At 41.5% G+C, this 20,822-nt stretch overlaps 1 protein-coding gene and 1 long non-coding RNA gene across 2 annotated transcripts in view; one reads left to right on the top strand and one right to left on the bottom strand.

The window, feature by feature from the left end:
- Nucleotides 1-3,322, bottom strand: part of LOC122553445 — a 31,924-nt gene extending 28,602 nt beyond the window's left edge. The window contains exon 1 of the long non-coding RNA XR_006312713.1: nt 2,486-3,322. This is a non-coding gene — a long non-coding RNA (uncharacterized LOC122553445). The remainder of the gene's footprint in view (nt 1-2,485) is intronic.
- The window catches only part of LOC122553444 (sodium/potassium/calcium exchanger 4-like), a 291,292-nt gene continuing 271,654 nt past the window's right edge, over nt 1,185-20,822 (top strand). The window contains exons 1-3 of the mRNA XM_043697208.1: nt 1,185-1,501; nt 1,724-2,552; nt 3,347-3,460. Of these exons, the coding sequence (XP_043553143.1) occupies nt 2,393-2,552; nt 3,347-3,460 (274 nt within the window). The 5' untranslated portion in view covers nt 1,185-1,501; nt 1,724-2,392. The remainder of the gene's footprint in view (nt 1,502-1,723; nt 2,553-3,346; nt 3,461-20,822) is intronic.

The following is a 20,822-nucleotide window of genomic DNA, read 5'->3' as shown; positions in this document are numbered from 1 at the left end:
TGGGAGGAAACCGGAGCACCCGGAGGAAACCCACGCAGACACGGGGAGAATGTGCAAACTCCACACAGTCAGTCGCCTGAGGTGGGAATTGAACCCAGGTCTCTGGCGCTGTGAGGCAGCAGTGCTAACCACTGTGCCACCGTGCCACCCACGTTCATCTGTGGAGCCCAGCTGCATAAGGAGGGAGCAGAAAGTGAGGGAGAATATTAGTGGTGGGGATTCAATAGTGAGGGGTACAGACAGGCATTCCTGTGACTTCAGGTGTGACCCCAAGATGGCATGTTACCTGCGGGCCAAGATTAAGGATGTCACTGAACAGCTGCAGGGTATTCTGAAGGGGGATGGGGGATGGGGGTGGGTGAACAGTCCGAGGACATGGTTCTCATTGTGACTAGCGATACAAGTAAAAAGAAGGATTTCATCTTGCAGTGAGTAGCAGTTTAAAAACACAACCTCAAAGGTTATAGTCTTTGGATTACTACTAGTCCCATGTGCTAGTGAATACAGGAATAGGTGATTGAAAAGATGAATGTGTAATTGAAAATTTGGAGCAGGAGGGAGGGCTACAGATTCCGGGAATTGGGAATTTTGTTTCTGGATAGCCTGGAAATAACAATTCTAAATCCACATCCGCCATTCAACGGGGCAATAACAAGAATGCCGTCTCAACATGTTCCTGTAATGGGGCAGGATGGGACCAACAAATGCTGAGAATCCTGGACATCAAGGGATATAAAGGTTAGATAAAGGGAAAAAAAAGAAGCTTATAGCAACTACTGACAGCTTAATACTTTGGCTGCCCTAGAATACTGTAGAAAGTTCAATTGGCTGTACAGCTGGTTCATAATGCAGCGTGACACAAATGAGTTCAATTCTCACACTGGCTGAGGTTACCATGAAGGATTCAGCTTCTCATGTTTGCCCTTCACCTGAGATTTAGTGACCCACCACCATTCGTCCCTCTCTTTATCTAATGAGAGAGGAGCCCTGTGGTCCAGTTAGACTATGGTGACTTTATCTTTTAATGATCTTGACATGAATGTCGGAGGTATGAAGAGTCAGTTTGCAGACAACATGAAAATTGGTGGTGTGACCAAACGAATGGCTTCCCTCGACTTCTGGAGTCAGAAAGAGAGTCTGCAATCAGCAGTCCACATGTTGGCTGTGATTGGCAATGCGCTTCTCACATGACACGAATCTCCAGACAACCAATTTAGCTAAACACACATTTTGTTAAACAAACGCCCTGGTCAGCAATCCTCCTTCCGGGATCGCATTCATTTTACAGAGAGGATGATAGGAAGTAATTAATCCCCCGGTTCTACTAGTGTTCCCAGCGTGTGGCTGAGCGCCTCTCAGAGGCAAGAGGAACCAGCGCTCAGGATTGGGACTTGACTCTCGACCTGAAATACGCACGGCTCCAACCTGTCCCTCTCATTCATATTGACATCTGAAGCAAAATACTTGACACCTCCAACTCAAGCAGAGGCGCTGTTATTTGGTAACGTCAGAACCGATTAAGAAGCCGCGTCCTGTCGACCCCTAATATAAAAGTTGAAATCGCCAAATGCTCCTTATTCAGTGTATTCACCCCATACTTTAACCACCATTCACCTGGTGTACGATAGGCAATGATAATGCATAAAGGGCTGCTCTCCCTATTTTCAAATTTTAACCAAGGTCTCTCTGTGTCTCTCTTTCTCTCTCTCTCACACACACACAGGATAATTCCTGCCGGTTTTCGGCAGAAAGCAGGGATTATGCCGCTCTAATGTTGTCAGGGATCAACCGCCAGTCTCAAAGCCCATGTTCGGCGGAGTTAAAGTTCTCGGCATCAAACTGGGAAGAGCAGCGACTCAGTAACTGGCCGTGAGTGTCACACGGCTCTGGGAGCACATTGAAACCAGCACCAAGAACTTGACTTTTTTTTTGCTTAAGTATTAATCAGGATCTACAATTTATCAGTTGATCATTTTACTTTGAAATTTTCCCTTAACAAAAAAAAGAGGCGCCGGCTGCTTTGTCAATCTTCGGTGTGACGGGGGGGGGGAAGAAAAATCCCCATTCGAAGAAATTGACGAGCTTTCGTCATTACACGAAGCTGCGAGCATCCTGAAACTGACAGCCTCTCACTCTCTCACTGTGTCTCACACTGTCTCTCTCTTTCTCTCGCCGGGTCTCTAAACCCCGCAGCTCACATGTGATCACGACACTGCATCAAGCCTTGCTTATCCCTCCTTTAAAGCCATGCAATGAGAACTGGCGCCCGAGTTTAAACATACTGGAAAAGGGGGTGGGAGGGACAGAGAGAGAAAAAAAAATAGGTTCTCCAACCATCCACCCCCACCCCCAACCCCGCTCGCAATAACACAAAAACATATTGTCAGAGGCGATGGATTCCAGGACCAAGCGACCGAGGAATACAATAATGTCAACGTTTGCAAAAATGACCAAAGTTCGCAGGAGGAAAGAGATGTTCCTGTACCAGGTCGGCGTTTCCTGCAGTATTCTGCTCCTGGCGTGGTGTTTGTGCAGCCTGTTCTCCAGACTAGGTGAGTGAGAGAGTGCCCTGTCGAAGAATTGAACTTTTCCACTCATCATTGCCTTTGTTGGCTGGAAACGGAGAGAGGTTTAATCGATTGTAAACGAGATGCCTTTAAATTAAAACGTAGAACTCGCAGCCGCCTTGTGTTGAAATATAATGCCGGTGATTTGGATTGTTGCAACTGGAATGATTTCGCTCTTTTAAGTTTTTATAGCTCCCCATGACAGCAGCGGAGGCATGAACTCATAACCCGAGTTCTATGTGGCCTTGTCCAAATCGATAGGATTATAGTCCCTGATATTTATAGACTAAATTTCTTTCCAAAATATAGCTTCCTCAATGTAGCCACCGTGGATGAGATGTGTAAGTTTCATCTCGTTTTGTCAAGGTGGTTTATTTTTACCATGCCTGTCATCTTTAACCCCTCAAGATTGCCCCCTCACCAAAAAAAAACGACGTGATAAAATGCATCAAGTTCTCTCTGAAAGGGCGCATTCATGGAGATTTTAAAAGTATTATTCATTTGAGTCTCTGCAATTGTTCGGGTTTTATGAATGAATGGTGTTTGGTATTTGCTCAATTTGTTGCCCGGAATGGTTCCGTTTGATATTAAGATCTTGTAGCAATAAGTTTTGAAAAGGGTGCTGCAGCCTATTACTTGCAGGAGATGGAGAGTTTTGAATGAAAGATCATATCAAAGGTTTGGGGCTGGAGGGAGATTTCGACGCCAGCGTCCCCCGGCTAAGGAATCGGCGTCCTCCCCATGAAAGAATAACACGTGCTAATTGATAATTCCAACAGAAAACGGGAAGGCCACTGGACACCCAGCCACACTGGATCTACAGTGGCGGAACAGGAAGTTAATGGTCGCGGTGACCGCCAACGAGACTCAAGCGAAGAACTGCACAGAGCCAGGTAAGGAGTACACCACAAAGCTGCTCCTTCATCTCCTTCTCTTCAACAACCTAACTCCTCTGAGCAGTCATAAAATGTTGATCCGGATTGGATGTGGCTCTAACCGAATATATGCTGCCATAGAAACCACTTTGTATGAACGTGTCAAAGGCATTGTGGTAGAACTGCTCTTGTGCCGCTTGGGAGACTCAAGCAACGTTTACTGCAGAAGATACACACAACTCCTGACTTGGTACCTTTCCTGTCACGTCCCTTTAGCATCACAATTTATTCAAATAGATGCACGGCGCCCTCTGATCTATTCCAGCAGATTCAGACTGACACTGGTTAAATGTTTGGGTTGAAATTGCTTGTAGAAGTTAGAACCCTCCTCCCCTTAAACAACTTTTTGGAATGATTCTGTGTTCCTTGCGGAGTTTCTAGTTTATGTGGCTGTTTAATGTGCAGCTTCTTATGCTCAACATATGGTTACCATGACCCCCTGTGTCATAAAACTTTCACTGGGACAGTCTCTTCTCCCTTGAATAAACAGCACAACGCACTGGCACGTTCCAAGTTTCTGTTCAAGTGATTTTATACTTACCTTCTTCCATTTTATTTTGCCATTGAATGCAAAATGGTCCAGGCCTTTAAGATGCTAAAAGTGTTAATAAACCATGTGGCCTGGATTGTTGGGTCAGTGTAAGAGGGCACAGGTTTAAAAATAACTAGCTTCAAACAGAGTTAACAGGCTGGATTGCTTTTCTCCGGAGAGATGACCTGATGGAGGTTTTCAAAATAATGATGAGATTTGATAGAGCAGGCATATAGATGCTTCCACTTAGGGGGATTCTGAAACTATAGCAATTAATCACACAAATCCAATAAGGAGATGATTCATTTTTCAGGGAGCAGAGTGAATGTGAAATCAACTAATTGTGTGCAAATTGCATTAGTATCATTGATGCATTGAAAGGAAGCTAAATAAACACATGAGGGAGAAACAAATAAAAAAGAGATGTTGAAAAATGTGAGCTGGTGGAGAGCACACATGCCAATATAAACCTTTCTTGGTTAATGATGTGTTTCTGTGCTATAGAGTTTCATGGAATAAAACAGTGCAGGGAGATTCCGTTACTGGTTGATACTGGTTATTTAACCAGAAGTTGGATAAATATGAGTCGGGGTTAGGATTGGAGGCAAAGTGATCACTAACCTATGTGAATAAGTACCACACAGGGTGAAAGTGGGGCTGACTTTGTAATTATAAAAATATTGTATCACTGAATTGAGACAAACAATGAAATAGGTGGAGTGAAATGTTTGTCTAGAAACAACCCATTTGAATTTCTATCAATTTAAAATCAGATGAGCCTTGTTATCTTTGTCCTGTCTGCTCAGATCCCAGATGATACTATATGCCCACTTTCTAGAACACAGGAAAACAGCTTCCAGTGAGATCTGTGGAATTGCAATGTTGTTGGAAGCAGTAATGTTGTTTAAGGCTAGAATGCAATATTCAAGATGTGGAGATAAGAGGATTACCTTTGGTAATTGAGAAATATAGTATGCATCATTTTTCCAGGGCATCTGTGACAGGCGTTTCAAAAGTGTGCACTCAAAGGTATTTTCTGTATTCACGAATTCTAGCATACTTCCACATTTGATAGTTAGAAATACTTCCTTGGATAATAGATGGGCAACAGTGGGATTCTCATCATTCTGTGCTGAATTAAAACAAATTGTTTCTACATGAGGAGAGAAATCTAACTGGATTCACAGTATGTTTTGAAAATGTCCTGACAACATATCAAAATCAAATTCATTTTTCAAATTCGTCTTGAATTATGCATGTAATCTAAAATATAAAATGTGAAACTTGTACATGATTTTATGCATAATCATATTCTGATTGCAATAATCGCATTCTGATGACTATAATCTCCTTCTGTTCTTCAGTCTATATGAATATGAAGATTATTGGTGTGCTATTTTATAATAATGCATGCAATGTGCAACTTTAGCAGTTCATCACAGCTTTTCAAATCTTATCAGGAGTTGCAATTTCCTTAGAATGACCTCCCACATCAAGCACAGTCAACCAGAAATGTTTGTGCAAATTATTGGAAAGGCAATAAACCACAAATCTGTGAGTGTGAGGATGGATAACATCGGCAAATCATGATAATCACTGGCTGGTGTTTTCAAACAGGACCTAAAATTAACAGTACAATATTTAAGTTTGTGTGTGTGTAATTACAGAGGGGAATTAATAAACCACAAATGAACAAGTCATTGCTAAATAAAGTTTAACACAGGTAAATGGGAGTCAGTATAAATACTATGGTGGGAAGAATACAGAGGTCACAAGAAAGATGCAAGTCTAAGTGGGATGGAGGAAGAAAGGAATCTTGACTCACAATCTCTGAAAATTGTGACACAGGTTAGCAAGGTCATAATAAAAAGCAAACTGAGCACTAGGCTTTATTTCTAGAGGCATTGAAAATTAGTGAAATGATCTTAAACCTGCATTTCTAGTTGTCATGTTGCAGAAATCATATAGAAACACTGGAGATCGTGTAGAGAAGATCCATTAGGGTGATATCGGAGACACATTACAGGAAAGAGTGAACAGGCCTCATTTCTTGTGTGAGCAGAAGGATTGAGCTATTTGAAGTTATGAAAGGTATTATGAATGTGGATTCAGAGAGGGTATTTCCACTTGTTGAGAAGAACGTGACTGGAGGTGACTCAAGACAGTCACCAACAAACCCAAAAGAAAGAAATTCCTTAAGCAAGATGAGAATGTGGTGTCATGGTGTGTGTAAACTGGAGGCAGTAATTATTTAAAACTTAAAATCCAGAACTTTTATTTTGTTAAATTAATAATTTTAACTGGTTAAATTAATTAGTTTCAAAATTAAAAATAATCCAAATGCATTAATTACATAAACCTTCAATTTGTCAAAATAAATAAAACAAAATTGAATAGAGCAGGCAGTGCTGGAAATATGATGCATTTGGAGCATGTGGGATATCAAAGAGATCAGGGAAATCCTGAACAACCACAACAATAGTACCTGCAACAAGAGGTATTGAACTGGAGACATCAATGCAGAAATTGCCATGTATCAGATAAGGTAATTACTTCGACATTTTGATCTAGGAGGTAGTCAGATGCTTAGATTAGATGCAGTTTAGATTTGGTTAGTAGTCAGAGACAAACAATGTGACAGTGACTCAGGAAGATATGTAATAGAGGCATCTAATATGCAATTGTCCAACAGGTATGAGTACTTGCAACCATTTTCAATCAGAACAAAAGCAGATGGGAAGACTAATAAATTGATCACAACACTTTAGTACTGGAACCCATCTAAATGCAGAGTGCGAAAAGTAATATGGGAATGGTAGTGGAAAGTATAGTCAGATAATATTATTTTCAGCTTCTCTGTGAGCCCCCAAGCTGTGTTTGTTTGTCCAATAACAGGGTTAAGAATGTTTCCTCAGAGTTGGAACTGGAGGAGGAGGATTCTCATTGCTGTGGTCCACATAGGAATGAACAACGTTGTTGGAATGAAGCTCAGCCATGAGAGTTTGAGAAGCTAAGTTACAAATTAAGAGCCAGAACCTCAAAAGTAATGATCTGTAGATTGCTACCTGATCTATACAAATCAGCAGAAAACAACCAATGAAAGGGTGCAAGAGTGGTGTAATTGTCAGGAGTTTCAAATCCATCCAGTGGATGGACTGTTTTGATCGTACAGAATTCTCCAGATTCTAGAATGGTCCTTGTGGATTGGAAGATGCTCATTCTGGGGAACAATAGGGTTGGTTCTTTAGTATTGTGCCCATTTAAACTCAGCTTGGTTCAGCGTTGTGGAGGATAAAATGGCTACGATGATGGCTTGATCTTTAAATTAATAAAGGGAGAAGAAGGTTCAGCTAAGGATAAAGTTATACCTCTGAAGAAGAAACAAATGGAGAAATTATAAGCTTAATTGAAAAGAAAAGAAAGGTGTATGAATAGTTTCGGAAACTGAAGACAGAGTTCTTGAAGAATATGAAGAAAGTAGGAGTCTACTTAAACAAGGAGTAGGCTCCTAAATGAAAAGGACATGGTGGAGAGTGGGTGTAGAGAGGACCATGTTGATATTTTAGGTCAAAATAAAAGGAGGTGTTGGATGTTTTGAAAAGCATTAATGTAGACAAGTCCCTAGGAGCTATTGGGATCTATCCAAGAATACTGAGAGAGGTAAAGGAGGAAATTGATGAGGCCTTGTACAAAATCTTTGTATCCTTTTTGGTTACAGGAGAGGTCCCAGACAACTGGAGAATAGTGAACGTTGTTCCTTTGCTTCCTTGTTTTGCAACAGGGATAATCTGTGTAATTACAGACTGATGAGTCTTACGTAAGTAGTAGGGAAGTTAGTGGCGAAGTTTCTTAGGGACAGGATTTACTCACATTTCGAGAAATATGGACTTATTAATGATAAGCAACATGGCTTTTTGTGAGGAAGATCTCATCTTACAAAATGGATTGAGTTTTTTAGTGAAGTGACAAAGGTCATTAATAATGGAAAGGCCATTGATGTTGTCTACATGAACTTTAGCAAGGCCATGGACAAGCCACATCAGGCTAATACAGCATCTGAAGTTACATGGAATCGGTGGAGAGCTATTAAGGTGGATACAGAACTGGCTTGGTTAAAGAAGACAGTGACTAGTAGTGGGAGGGTATTTTTCTGATAGGAGATCTGTGACCAGTGGGGTTCTGCAGGAATCAGTGCTGGGACCTATTGTTTGTAACATATATAAATGATTTGAGGAGAACATGGGTGATCTGATTAGTGAGTTTGCAGACAACACAAAGATTGGGAGAGCTGTGGGCAGTGAGGATAATTGCCAGAGGATACAGCTGGAGATGTGGGTGGACAAATTGCAGATGAAATTTAATTCAGACAAATGCAACGTGATGCATTTTGGAAGGTCTAATGCGGGAGGAAAGTGTACAGTAATTGGCAGAATACTAAGAAGCATTAACATACAGGTGTATCTAGGTACAGGTCCACAGTTCCCTGAAAATGGCAACACAAGTGCATAAAATGGTCAAGAAAGGATATGGTATGCTTGCCTTTATTGGTCAGAGTGTAGATAAATATTGGCAAGTTATGTTGCAGATGTGTAGAATTTCAGTTCGGGCAAATTTGGAATATTGTGGACAGTCCTGTTCTATGGACTCTACCAGAAGAATCTGGAGGCTTTGGAGTGGGTTCAGAAAAGGTTTACGAGAATGTTGCCTGGTTGGAAGGTATTAGCTGTGAGGAGAGATTGGACAAACTTGAACATTGGATTCTGAGGTGGCGACCTGATAGAAGTTTACAAAATTATGAGAGGCATGGATAGAACAGATAGTTGAAGTCATTTTCCAAAGGGTGGAAATGTCAATTACTAAGAGGCCTGGGTTTAAGGTAAAAGGGAGAAAGTTTAAAGGAGATGTGAGAGGCAAGTTTTTTACACAGAGGCCTGGAAGTGGTAGAAGCAGATGCATTAACAATGTTTAAGAGGCATCTTTACAGATACAAGAATAGGCAGGGAATATAGACTGTGTAGAGTTTAGAAAGATGTATGTATTGGTACAGGTTTAATGGGCTAAAGGGCCTATTCCTATGCTGTACTGTTCTTTGTTCTTAAGACTAGTGCAGAGAAGTAACTTAGTTAAAATCAAGCAGATAGAGACTGGAATGAACAGAGAATTTAATAATGGTACAAGTATTGATAAAGTGGTTTGACCTAGTGGCCCTTACAGAGATGGGTGACCAAGGTATGCAGGGTGACCAAGATTGGGGACTTAAATTTTCCAGGGTACTTGAGTTTTAGAAAAGGTAGGCAAAATGGAAAAGTCGGTGATGTAACCTGATAGTAAAAATGAGATAAAAGCAGAAGTTGGAAAGTATCTTATCTCAGAAAAGCAAGATTAGAATCAGTATGGGTGGAAGTTAAAAAGGAAACAAGCACAGAAGAAATTGGTGGCAGTAATTTATAGGTCACCTAATAATACTGGATAGAATATTGATGTGTAAGATCAAAGGAGTATGTAACAAGCATAATGCAATATTGAGGATAACTTTAATCTTCACACAACTGGGCATGCCAAATTGACAAATGTAACTTGAGGGATGAGTTCATGCAATGAATTTGAAACAGATCCCGAGAATGAATGATATGTTGAGGAATTAACTAGGAAGGAGACTATTGTGGATCTGGTGCTGCCTAATAAGACAGGATTAGAGAAATAAATTCTCTAATAGACTCTAACAGTCTTATAGAAATAAATTCTTAGGCAAGAATGTTGAAATTTCAGTTTATTTTGAAGAGTGCTATGGGTATGTACCAAACTTGGTGAGTTGTCTGAGGCAGTTTGGGAAGATAATAAGATATGATGGTAGATGAACAATGACAAACTGTTCATGAAATTGTTCATATTAATGAAAATGCAGGAATAAAGTTCCCTCTGGAAATGTGGGATGACCATTAAATTATACAGAAGTTATAGAGTCATAGAGCATGCAAGTAGACCCTTCAGTCCAACTTGTCTGTGCCCACCAGACATCCCAATCTGACCTAGTCCCATTTGCCAGCCTTTGGCCCATATCGCAATATACCCTTCCTATTCGTATACACATCCAGATGCCTTTTAAATGTTGTAATTGTACCAGCCTACACCATTTCCTCTGGTAGCTCATTCCTTACACACGCCACCCTCTGCTATACCTGCTTTTAAGTCTTTCCCCTCTCACCTTAAATCTCTCCCCTCTAGTTTTGAACTTCACCATCCTTGGAAAATGACCTTATCCATTCCCCTCATGACTTTAGAAATCTCTATAAGGTTAATCCTCAGCCTCCTCTGTTCCAGGGGAAAAAAAGCTCCAGCCTATTCAGCCTCTCCCTCCAACACAAACTCTCCAATCCCAGCGTCATCCTTGTTAATCCTTTCTGCACCCTCAAGTTTAACAGCATCCTTCCAATAGAAGGGTGACTAGAATTGTGTACAGTATTTTAAAAGGGGCCTCACCAATGTCCGGTATAGCCACATCATGACATCCTAACTCCTATATTCAATATTCTGCTGGGGAATAAGGGAATGACAAATGAAAATAAATAGGTAAAAATGAGGACTGCAGATGCTGGAAACCAGAGTTTTGATCAGAGTGGTGCTGGAAAAGCACAGCAGGTCAGGCAGCATCCGAGGGGAGGCTTCCTGCCCTCTATTCCTGATGAAGAACTTTTGCCCGAAACATCAATTCTCCTGCTCCTCGGATGCTGCCTGACCTGCTGTGCTTTTGCAGCACCACTCTAATCTAAATGAAAATAAATGTTTGGCATTTGTCTTCAAAAGAGAACATCCAAAGAACATAGTGGAAATTATGTAGAACCATAGGTTTAAAAAGAGTGAGAAACAAAAAGTAATTAATTTTAGTAAAGAAAAAGTACTGGCAAAACTGCTGAATCTGAAACTCTGATAGACTACACCCTTGGGGTTTTATAGAGGTGGCTGCAGTCATAGTAAATGCATTGATTTTGTTTTGTTTCAGACTTCTGTAGATGCTGCAGTGGTCCCCATGGATTAGAGGATAACAAATATAACTTCAAAAGTAGGAGAACACAGAATTATATGTCAGTTAGTCTGACACCATTAGGAAAATACAAGAGTCTATTATTAAGGACATTTAATAAGTTTTAATTTTTGTTTTGTATTGTGTTGAAGGTTTATATATGTTCATGGAATCTTTACATTTTTTGTACAGCTGTACACATACAGCAAAGATTTGGCCAACTCTGTAAGGTTTGAGTTTATTTGTTTGATTAATTGTTGTCACATGTACCAAGATACATTGAAAAGTGCTGTTTTTCATGTTGTACAGGCAGATCACAGATGCATTTGGGTAGCAGAACAGATTTCAGGAGACAATGTTACAGCCACAGAGAAGGTGCAGAGAGAGAGAAAGAGATCATAATTAACATTTGAGAGGTCTATTCAAACGTCTGATAATAGTGGGGAAGAAGCTGGTCTTGAATCTGTTTGTGGTTGAGATTGTGGTTGCTGGAAAAGCACAGCAGGTCAGTAACACACTCTCAACTCTGATTTCCAGCATCTGCAGACCTCACTGTCCCCCTTGAATCTGTTCGTGCATGTGTTCAAACCTTTATTACTTCTGCCTGACAGAAGAGGGTGGAAGAGAATATAACCAAGGCAGCGGGAAGTAACAATGGAGTCAGTGGATGGAAAGCTGGTTTGCATGATAGACTGGGCTGTGTTCATGAATCTGTAGTTTTTTATGGTCTTGGGAAGAGCAGTTACCAAACCATCCAGCTAGCTTGCATCCAGATAGGATGCTTTCTACGGTGCAGCTATAAAAATTGGTCACCGCCTTTGTAGACATGCTGACTTTCCTTAGCCTCCTGAGGAAGTAGAAGTGTTATTGGGGTGGTGGACCAGGACAGATTGTTAGTGATCATCCCTCCCAGAAACTGGACACTCTTGACCATCTCCACCTCAGCACTGAAGATGTCACTTAGACAGGGGACAAAATGTCTGCTAATCAACTTCCCAGCTCAGCAAACATACCCACAACTATGACAAATGACACTCAAGCTACAAATCTTTTCGCAAACCTTGAGCAAATAGGTTGTTGGTCATATATTTCAAAAGGAGGAGTATAAACATGGAGAGATCTTGCTAAAGTCATAATGGCACCGGTTAGACGTGTAGAGTACTCTGTGAATGTTTTGGGTCCCTTATCTTGGGGAAGATATACTAGCATTGAAAGCAGTAGAGAGAAAGTTCATTAGGTTTTTCTTGGATATAAATAAATGTTCATAGGCGAAGAAATAGGGTAGTTTGGACATGTACTCATTGAAATTTTGAAGAAAGAGAAGTTATCTCATTGAAATATACATGTTTTTTAGGAAGCTTGACAGGATAGCTGTTTCCCCTTTAGGAAAGACTAGAACAAGGGAGCATAATTTCAAAATAAAAGTTTGCCAAGTTCGGACACAATTGAGGAGAAATTTCTTCTGTCAGGCAGTGAATCTGTGGAATTCTTTTCCTCGGAAGACTGGGTCATTAAGTATTTTCAAGGTTGAGATCAACAGACTTTTTAATCAGGAAAGGAATCAAAATTAAGAAGCAGGAAAGTGGAGTTAAGAATGATTAGCTCAGCCATCGTCTTGTTGAATGGTGCAGCAGATTCGAACCTTATAGAACATAGAACATTACAGCGCAGTTCAGGCCCTTCGGCCCTCGATGTTGCGCCGACCTGTCATACCAATCTGAAGCCCAAGAGGTTATAGAGGTAAACCTTATAGAGGTTTACAAAATTTTGAGGGGCATGGATAGGATAAATAGACAAAGTCTTTTCCCTGGGGTTGGGGAGTCCAGAACTAGAGGGCATAGGTTTAGGGTGAGAGGAGAAGGATATAAAAGAGACCTAAGGGGCAACTTTTTCACGCAGAGGGTGGTACGTGTATTGAATGAGCTGTCAGAGGATGTGGTGGAGGCTGGTACAATTGCAACATTTGAGAGGCATTTGGATGGGTATATGAATAGGAAGGGTTTGGAGGGATATGGGCCGGGTGCTGGCAGGTGGGACGAGATTGGGTTGGGATATCTGGTCGGCTTGGACAGGTTGGACCGAAGGGTCTGTTTCCATGCTGTACATCTCTATGACTCTATGACTGAGCGGTCGAACTCTGCTCCTACTTCTTGTGGTCTTTTAATCAAAGCCAGGGGACCACCAATATTAATAATAGAGTATACAATTGGGATACTGAAGAAGTTTCAGGTGCCTTGACATATCTGTGGGGCTCTCTTCACTATGCCTCAATAATGACCAATTCATTTTAATTGGTTGCTCTACTCAGCCTCACTGTACAGAGAAGCCTGCAATTGCAAAAGCAACAACAGGATAAGTAAGGCTTGGAAGGTGAGGAACCATCCAAATATCTTGCAGACGACAATGAATTAATTGCAGCAAATCAGGTGACCTGCTCATCCCTTGAAACTCAAAATCATATGGGTCTGCACTGAGTTCACACACTTTGTTACATTTACACTAATGCTTTAACCATGAATTAAACGACATTCAAACTGTTTAGGAACATGTGCATTTGTGACATGCTGACATTCTGAATCAGCACTGTGCTGTAAAGCCACACTGCAGAGCACTTTGCCAAATGTGTGAAAGGTGATTTGTTTAATGGCAAACATGAAAACTGCCGTCCAGTTAATTCACGATCAAGTGCCAACTGATGGTGTCTTTCTTGCAAGAAGGTTTCCTCCCTCTCATACTCTGAAGAGTTGCTTCCCTTGTGAGGTCAGTAAAGCTGATAGAAGCTTGATTGAGAGGCCTGGGGCAGTATCAGCTGGGTGGATGGGCCTGTCCAGGCTGCTGCATGTCAGATTATGCGAAAAGTAGCAAGTTAAGATTAGATTCCCTACAATGTGACAACTGGCCCTTCAGCCCAAGTCCACACCAACCCTCCGAAGAGTAACTCACCCAGACCCATTTCCCTCTGACTAATGCATCTAACACTGTGCCAGTAAACAAGATGCTAGGACCAATGGTCTGAAAACATGGCCATTCATCTGACCTGCACATCTTTGGACTGTGGGAGGAAACGGGAGCACCCAGAGAAAACGCAAGCAGACACAGGGAGAATGTGCAAACTCCACACCGACAGTCACCAAAGGCTGGAATCAAACCTGGGTCCCTGGCACTGTGAGGCAGCAGTGCTAACCACTGTGCCACAGTAATGATGTTACTCTGCCAATAAACAAGATGCTAGGACCAATGGTCTGAAAACATGAGGTCAAATCCCAGTTTAGCAGCTGGGGATATTAAATTCAGTTTTTAAAAACTTGGTACATGGGATGTGGATGTCGCGGGGAAGGCCAGCATTTATTGTCCATCCCGAATTTGCCCTTGTGAAAGTGCTGAGCTGCCATCTGGAACCACTGCAGTCTGCAATGGGCAGTCACACCCATACTGCTATTAGGATGGGAGTTTCAGGATTTTGACCAAGTGGCGAAACAGTGATTATATTTCCAAGTTGGGGTAGTGTGGTGACTTGAAGGGAAACCTGCCGATGGTGACGTTCTCATGCATTTGCTACCCTTGTTTTTTAGAGTGGATAGAGGTTGTGGGTTTGGAAGATGCTGTTGAAGGAGCCTTGGTGAGTTGATTACCTAAATCTAGAATAAAGAGCTAGTCTCAGCAATGGTGCTGATGTAACTGCCAAAATGTCTTAAAAACCTATCTGCTTCACTAATGTACTTCAGGAAAGGAAATCTGCCCTTTTATTTTTACAGAATCCAGATCCACAACAACTTGGCTGACTCCTTAACTGCCCTCTGAAACAGCTTACCACGTCACTCAGTATTCAAGACGAGTGGGTTGTGGCGCAGTTGTAGTGTCCCTACCCCTGGACCTGAAGGCCTGGGTTCAAATGCCATCTGCTGTAGAGGTGAGAGGTATAATAACATCTCTGAGCAGGTTGATTAGAAAAATTGGGTGGATGGAGATGGCTATTAAATGCTGGTCCTGCCAATGCTGTCCGCATTACTGCATGAATTAAGGAAGCTTGTTAGCACTGTATCACTGTTACATTAATTGACAGAGGAGCAGGGATGCTGCCTGACCTGCTGTGCTTTTCCTGCATCACATTCTTGACTCTAATCTCCAGCATCTGCAGTACTCATTTTCGCCATAGTGACAGAGGAGAAGACCTGGTGGCAGTATGGGAAAGGTAATGTGTCCTGCTGCTGGTGTGCAATTACTACACCATGGGGCTAGCACAGATCAAGTTCACTTATCTGCAGAACAACAGATCCCTATCCAATTTACCTACCAACCTCTTCAGGCTCGACTTCTATCTCATAAAGTGGCTGTCTGCTTCTTCAAAGCAGTGTATCGGTTAGAATCCAAAATCTACAAGTCTGCTTTAAGAGGTGCACCAAAGCTGGTGAAACTGGGTCATATTTTTACTTCTGAGTTGTGTACTTCTGAAATCCAGACTTGGGAGCAATTGTTCCAAATAGTTGAATGTCCTTCCAGGAGGGCAGTCTGAATTGGAGTTTAGTCCATCAACCTTGGAAATAGTGCAGCAACGACCATGGGCTGTTGGGTGCCAAAAAGGCAACAATGAATCTTGTGTAATGGAAGCAATAATTCAAACACACCTTTCTAGCCCTAACCCCTCCCACGGCCTCATTCCCTATTCACCCCCCGCACCCAACGCTAACCTATGTCATTCCTTCCACCTGCAGAGTCCCTCATTCTCTGTGTCAACTGATGACCCTCATGCCCACTTAGTGCCAACCTTCACATCCCCAAAGCTCTTTCTTGCCGCAGTGCCAACTCAGTGCCAACTCATGTCAATCCATGAGACCATAAGAAATAGGAACAGGATTAGCTTGAGCCTGCTCCACCATTCATTAAGATCACGGCTGATCCAATGCTCCCCAAATCCACTTTCCTGCCCTTTCCTCAGAAGTGTTGATTCCCCAACTGATCAATTTTATCTATCTCAGCCTATCTCTGTTAACCCCCAGTCACCAACTTTTGCCCTATACCTTTCATGCCACATGACCCACTTCACACTATTGGCAGACCTTAGGAGTTGGAGGGGGGAGATGAAATAAAATAATGTTCCAAGTATCTACTATCCTCTTTATATTTAAAAAAATCATAATACCACCCCATTCAATACATTTAAGTTCTTGAACATACCTAACCTTTTGTAAAAACAATTTCTTTCAAGCACTTAATCCCCTCCAAAGATTAATAAAGAACTGTATTCATAGCTGCACCTCAAAAACAGCTTATATCTTTATAAGTAGTCAAATTGTTAGTCAAACTGTAAACCTCTAAGCCCCCTATCGTGTTTGTAATAGATTGTGGAAACAGCCAAGTGGTGCTCATGCTGAAATAGTCTTTGGCTAATGTCACAGCCATCTATTAAAACAGCAAGCGCTCAATTTTTTTTCAACTGCAGGCCTGTCTCTTCAAAATTTAAGGAAGAGAGGATTTAAGTGACTCCACAGCTATTCCGTTCCACAGACCTTATCCACCTTTTACACATATTCAATATCTCCTCTCAACAGCCCCAAAGGGGCATCTTATCTCTCAAAAGCACTCCAGTAGGTTTAGATCTTTCCCTCAATTATCTAAACCTCACTAATGATGTTTTGATCATTCCAGCAAATCAAATTGCTTCTTATTGAAGGCAGAAGCATTTTGCTGCTACTGTGAACTATGGATTTTTAAATGTTCTCTCTCCCCTGGCAAAAATGATTGGCACTGGGTTGGGAGCTGGGACCTCCAGATTCTGGGTTCTGGCTAATATGCAGAGAACTTGTAAAGTGGTGCAAACACTGACTCCCATCAGAGCCCGGCTGCGGTCTCACTGTAAGTCACTGTACTCTTAGGGATTCACAGCAAAGTGCTGATGGCATGTGAGGTGACAGCACACAGGAAGCTTCGACAAACTGCACTGCGATCACACCAGATCACTTCTTTCTTGTGGTGCTGATTAGGAGATAAATATTGGCCAGAACACCAGTGATAACTTCTCTGCTGCTTGTCAAAACTTTGCTTTGGGATATTTAACTTCTATTGAAGAGGCAGACAAACCCTCTGATGAATGTCTCAATGGACAAAAATTACCTGCGACAGTGCAGCATTCTGTTGGAGTGTTAGTCTAACCTTTTACGTTCAACCATTGGGTGCAGAATTTGAACCCACTGAAGTCTGAGGGTGTTGTTAACTGAACCAAGCTGACATCATTGGCAGAATTCTTTACAATCTTGTGAAGATCACTTCCATTGGCTGCACTCTGGTATCTGTCATAATCCCATTTTTATTCTGGTTTTTCCTGAGGAGATTTTGAAGATGGATGTGAAATTCTCTTGGCTAGGTAAGTAATTAGGAAATGATTAAGGTAGCTAATAAACCAATTATTGGCTGTTTTATTGTTTGAGTTCTGAATTCCACAGTGAGGAAACCTGTTTCCTGACCTATCGGCAACTAGTTGGGGGTCCTTCAGCAAAACTGACAAGCTAGAAATGCTATGAAGAGCTCTGGGCTTGGCCAGGAGACAGGCTACTGCTCTTACATTGTTTAACATGTGATTGCTAACGTCTTGGAAGGCACTTCACCCACTTAAACCTTCACTGACCTTCAGCTTCTTTTTAGGGCTCTTATTCTTCTCTGTGCATCGAGAGCTGTTCATGCACTTCCACTTTCTACCCTCTCTCATTAGCTAGAACTAGGGCCACACACCATCAGGAGCGAAACCAGGAGCCTTCTCTTCATTTCCAGGCCCCTCCATTGAGCAGAGGGGAAGGGCACTGACACCAAGATCCAGCTGTACGTAGGTGAGATTGTAACATCATGTCACAGGCAGAGAATCACTTCTCTCAATCGGACTATGCTCCCGAGACTCAGGACGTTGAGTGCCTGAAGGTACATTGCTGCTGACATCTGCAACCTTATAAAACAAGTGGAGCAGGTGGGTATTTATTGCCAGTGGGTACCAAGGACCTATTACTGCAAACCCATGTTTCCTAACACATGCTTCCCATCATTGGTCAAGACATTGTGTATAGGAGTTCGGATGTCATGTTGCAGCTGTACAGGACATTGGTGAGGCAACTCTTAAAATACTGCGTACAATCCAGGTTGCCTTTCTATAAGAATGATGTTGTTAAACTTGAGAGGGTGCAGAAAAGATTGACAAGAATGTTGCTGGGATTGGAGGGTTTGAGTTATGGGGAGACGCGAAATAGGCGAGGGATATTTTCCCTGGAGCCTTGGAGACTGAGGGGTGACGTTATAGAGGTTTATATAGTCTTGACAGGAATGGATAGAGTGAAGAGCCAAGGTCTTTTATGGTTGGTGAGTTCAAAGCTAGAGGGCATATGTTTAAGGTGACGGGGAAGATTTAAAAAGGATCTGAGCAGTAACTTTTTCATGCAGAGGGAGGTGAGTGTATGGAATGAACTGCCAGAGGAAATGGTGGAGGTCGGTATAAAGAAGGCATCTGGATGGTATATGAATAGGAAGGGTTTAGAGGGATATGGGCCAAATGCAGACAAATTGGCCTAGGTCAGACTAGGATGTCTGGTTGGTGCAGATGTATTTGACTGGAGGGTGTGTTTCCATGCTGTATGACTCCATGACTAAGATCAAAACATTTCAGCTAATGTGAGTTTGGGATTCTGCACCTCCTTTCGGTGATGATCATCTTAAATTCAGTAACTAAATATCAAAGCAACTTGCATTAATTTAGTGCTTTTAGCTGATGAGGTTTCAAATTTAATGCAGAGTGACATAAGAAGATGTGGGAACAGGGGACCACCAAGAGCATGTTGTGGGTAACTGAAAAGATGAGAGGGAGGTGGAAAGGCAGACGCTTAGGGAGGGAAATTGAGAACATGATGCAGAGTCAGCTGAAGGACAATGAGCAATGTGGAGCGATGAAAATGGGGGATGTGTGGAATTGGAAGAGGCAGAGATCAGGTTGGGTTACAGGATGGGAAAAGATATGTGTTTGTAAGCATCCTGATAGCAAGAAAAAAAAAATTAAAATATGTTTTCCAAATTTTCCTGGCAATATGCTCAATGCTTACCTCTGTAAGTTTTGCTTAGGTGTTTTGGCTACATTGAGATGACTGAAGTTTTGTAATTTAAAAAAAATTAATAATATTGAATAATATCATGGGGCAGGTACGATGGTGCTTTTTGTAATGGACAGTAGAGGCAGTAGTGAAGAGTCATATTTATATTTTTGAAGTGGAGAGAATGCAGATGACCAAGCATGGATTTGAGCGAAATAATTGTTTCAGCTCACTACCCAATCCTTTCCATTGAAAACATTTCAATGCTTGTTATTGTCATTGTAATTTTAAATGATTACATTTAGACTGCTGTCATATTTAATGTTACCACAAATAACTGGATCGAGGTTACTCTTGTTTTTCAGCAATTTAGTCTCATGAAGGCATGATTGAGAAATAACTGCTATAACAGATCTCTCCATAATTAAATTCCATTCTCAGATCGCACATTCCATTGAAGCACACTTACATAAAGCTCTTCCTATTAAAAATTTCATAAGAGTTCCTCTTAGTCCCACAAAAATCATTTAAAATTTTGAATTATTTTTGGAGCAGCCTGCAGTGGTCCCAATGGAAATTGAAGGAAAATGTTTCCAATGGAGTGCAATTTCAGAATTATCCTGCAAGTGTGGGTAGCTCGCTTTAGTTTGACAGATTTTAACATGTGTTGGAAAGAAAGATTAAATAAACCTTTATCCAATTTAGATAAGGGTTCTCATGGAAGTTTGTAGTTGACTGTTTTATGCATTGTTTTCCATCACTCAGATGGTTTTTTTACAGTGCAATTGCATATTTTCCTTATGAATATGATGAGATTGTTTCAAATACCTAAGCTGATTAAGAACAATAGCTATGATGTATCTAATATTAACACAAGCAATGTTGCACTGCAGTAGTACCAGCAATTCTTGTTCTAAAGAAAAATTAAAGAATGCGTTATTTTGAAATACTTGCAGTATTCCTTATTGCAAATTCTGGTGCATTAGCAGTGCACCTGTAAAAGGTACACTTGGAAATTTGAGCTGGATGGCTGGAAGTTTGATAATGCCAATGATTAATCATTAAAATCTAGATTGAAGTAAACTTGTACAGCAAATTATTGTGGCGGGGTGGGAAGCCAGAGGAGGAGGTGCGAGCAGTTGTATAATTAGTCAGAGTCCAGACTAATGAATTCAAATCTTAACATGGCAATTGGGGTCATTTAAATTCAATTAAATAATAACTCCAGAATGAAATACAAGTGATGGCCATGAATCTACAGGAGTGTCCTAAAAATCCATCTGCTTCTCTAATCCCTTTTTTAGGAGAAAAAAAAGATTTCCATCCTCTGGTGGACCAACAACACCAGTGGCAGTGGTTAAAGCTGAAATAGGAGAAAGTGAGGTCTGCAGATGCTGGAGATCAAAGTTGAAACTTTATTGCTGGAACAGCACAGCAGGTCAGGCAGCATCCAGGGAACAGGAGATTCGACGTTTCGGGCAAAAGCCCTTCATTAGCATTCATCCCTCCATGGTCTACAGCCCAACCTGACAATGGTTTATTTAGATCAGATTGGTGCTGGAAAAGCACAGCAGGTCAAGCAGCATCTGAGGAACAGGAAAATCAATGTTTCGGGCAAAAGCCCTTCATCAGGAAACAGGAACCCTTCCCGCTCCTCAGATGCTGCCTGACCTGCTGTGCTTTCCCAGCACCACTCTGATCTAA

The sequence above is a fragment of the Chiloscyllium plagiosum genome, chromosome 10, assembly GCF_004010195.1.
Source record: "Chiloscyllium plagiosum isolate BGI_BamShark_2017 chromosome 10, ASM401019v2, whole genome shotgun sequence".
In the NCBI taxonomy this organism is placed as follows: Eukaryota; Metazoa; Chordata; class Chondrichthyes; order Orectolobiformes; family Hemiscylliidae; genus Chiloscyllium; species Chiloscyllium plagiosum.
Note: the sequence above shows the minus strand (reverse complement) of the source record. Positions and strands in the feature narration are given on the sequence as shown.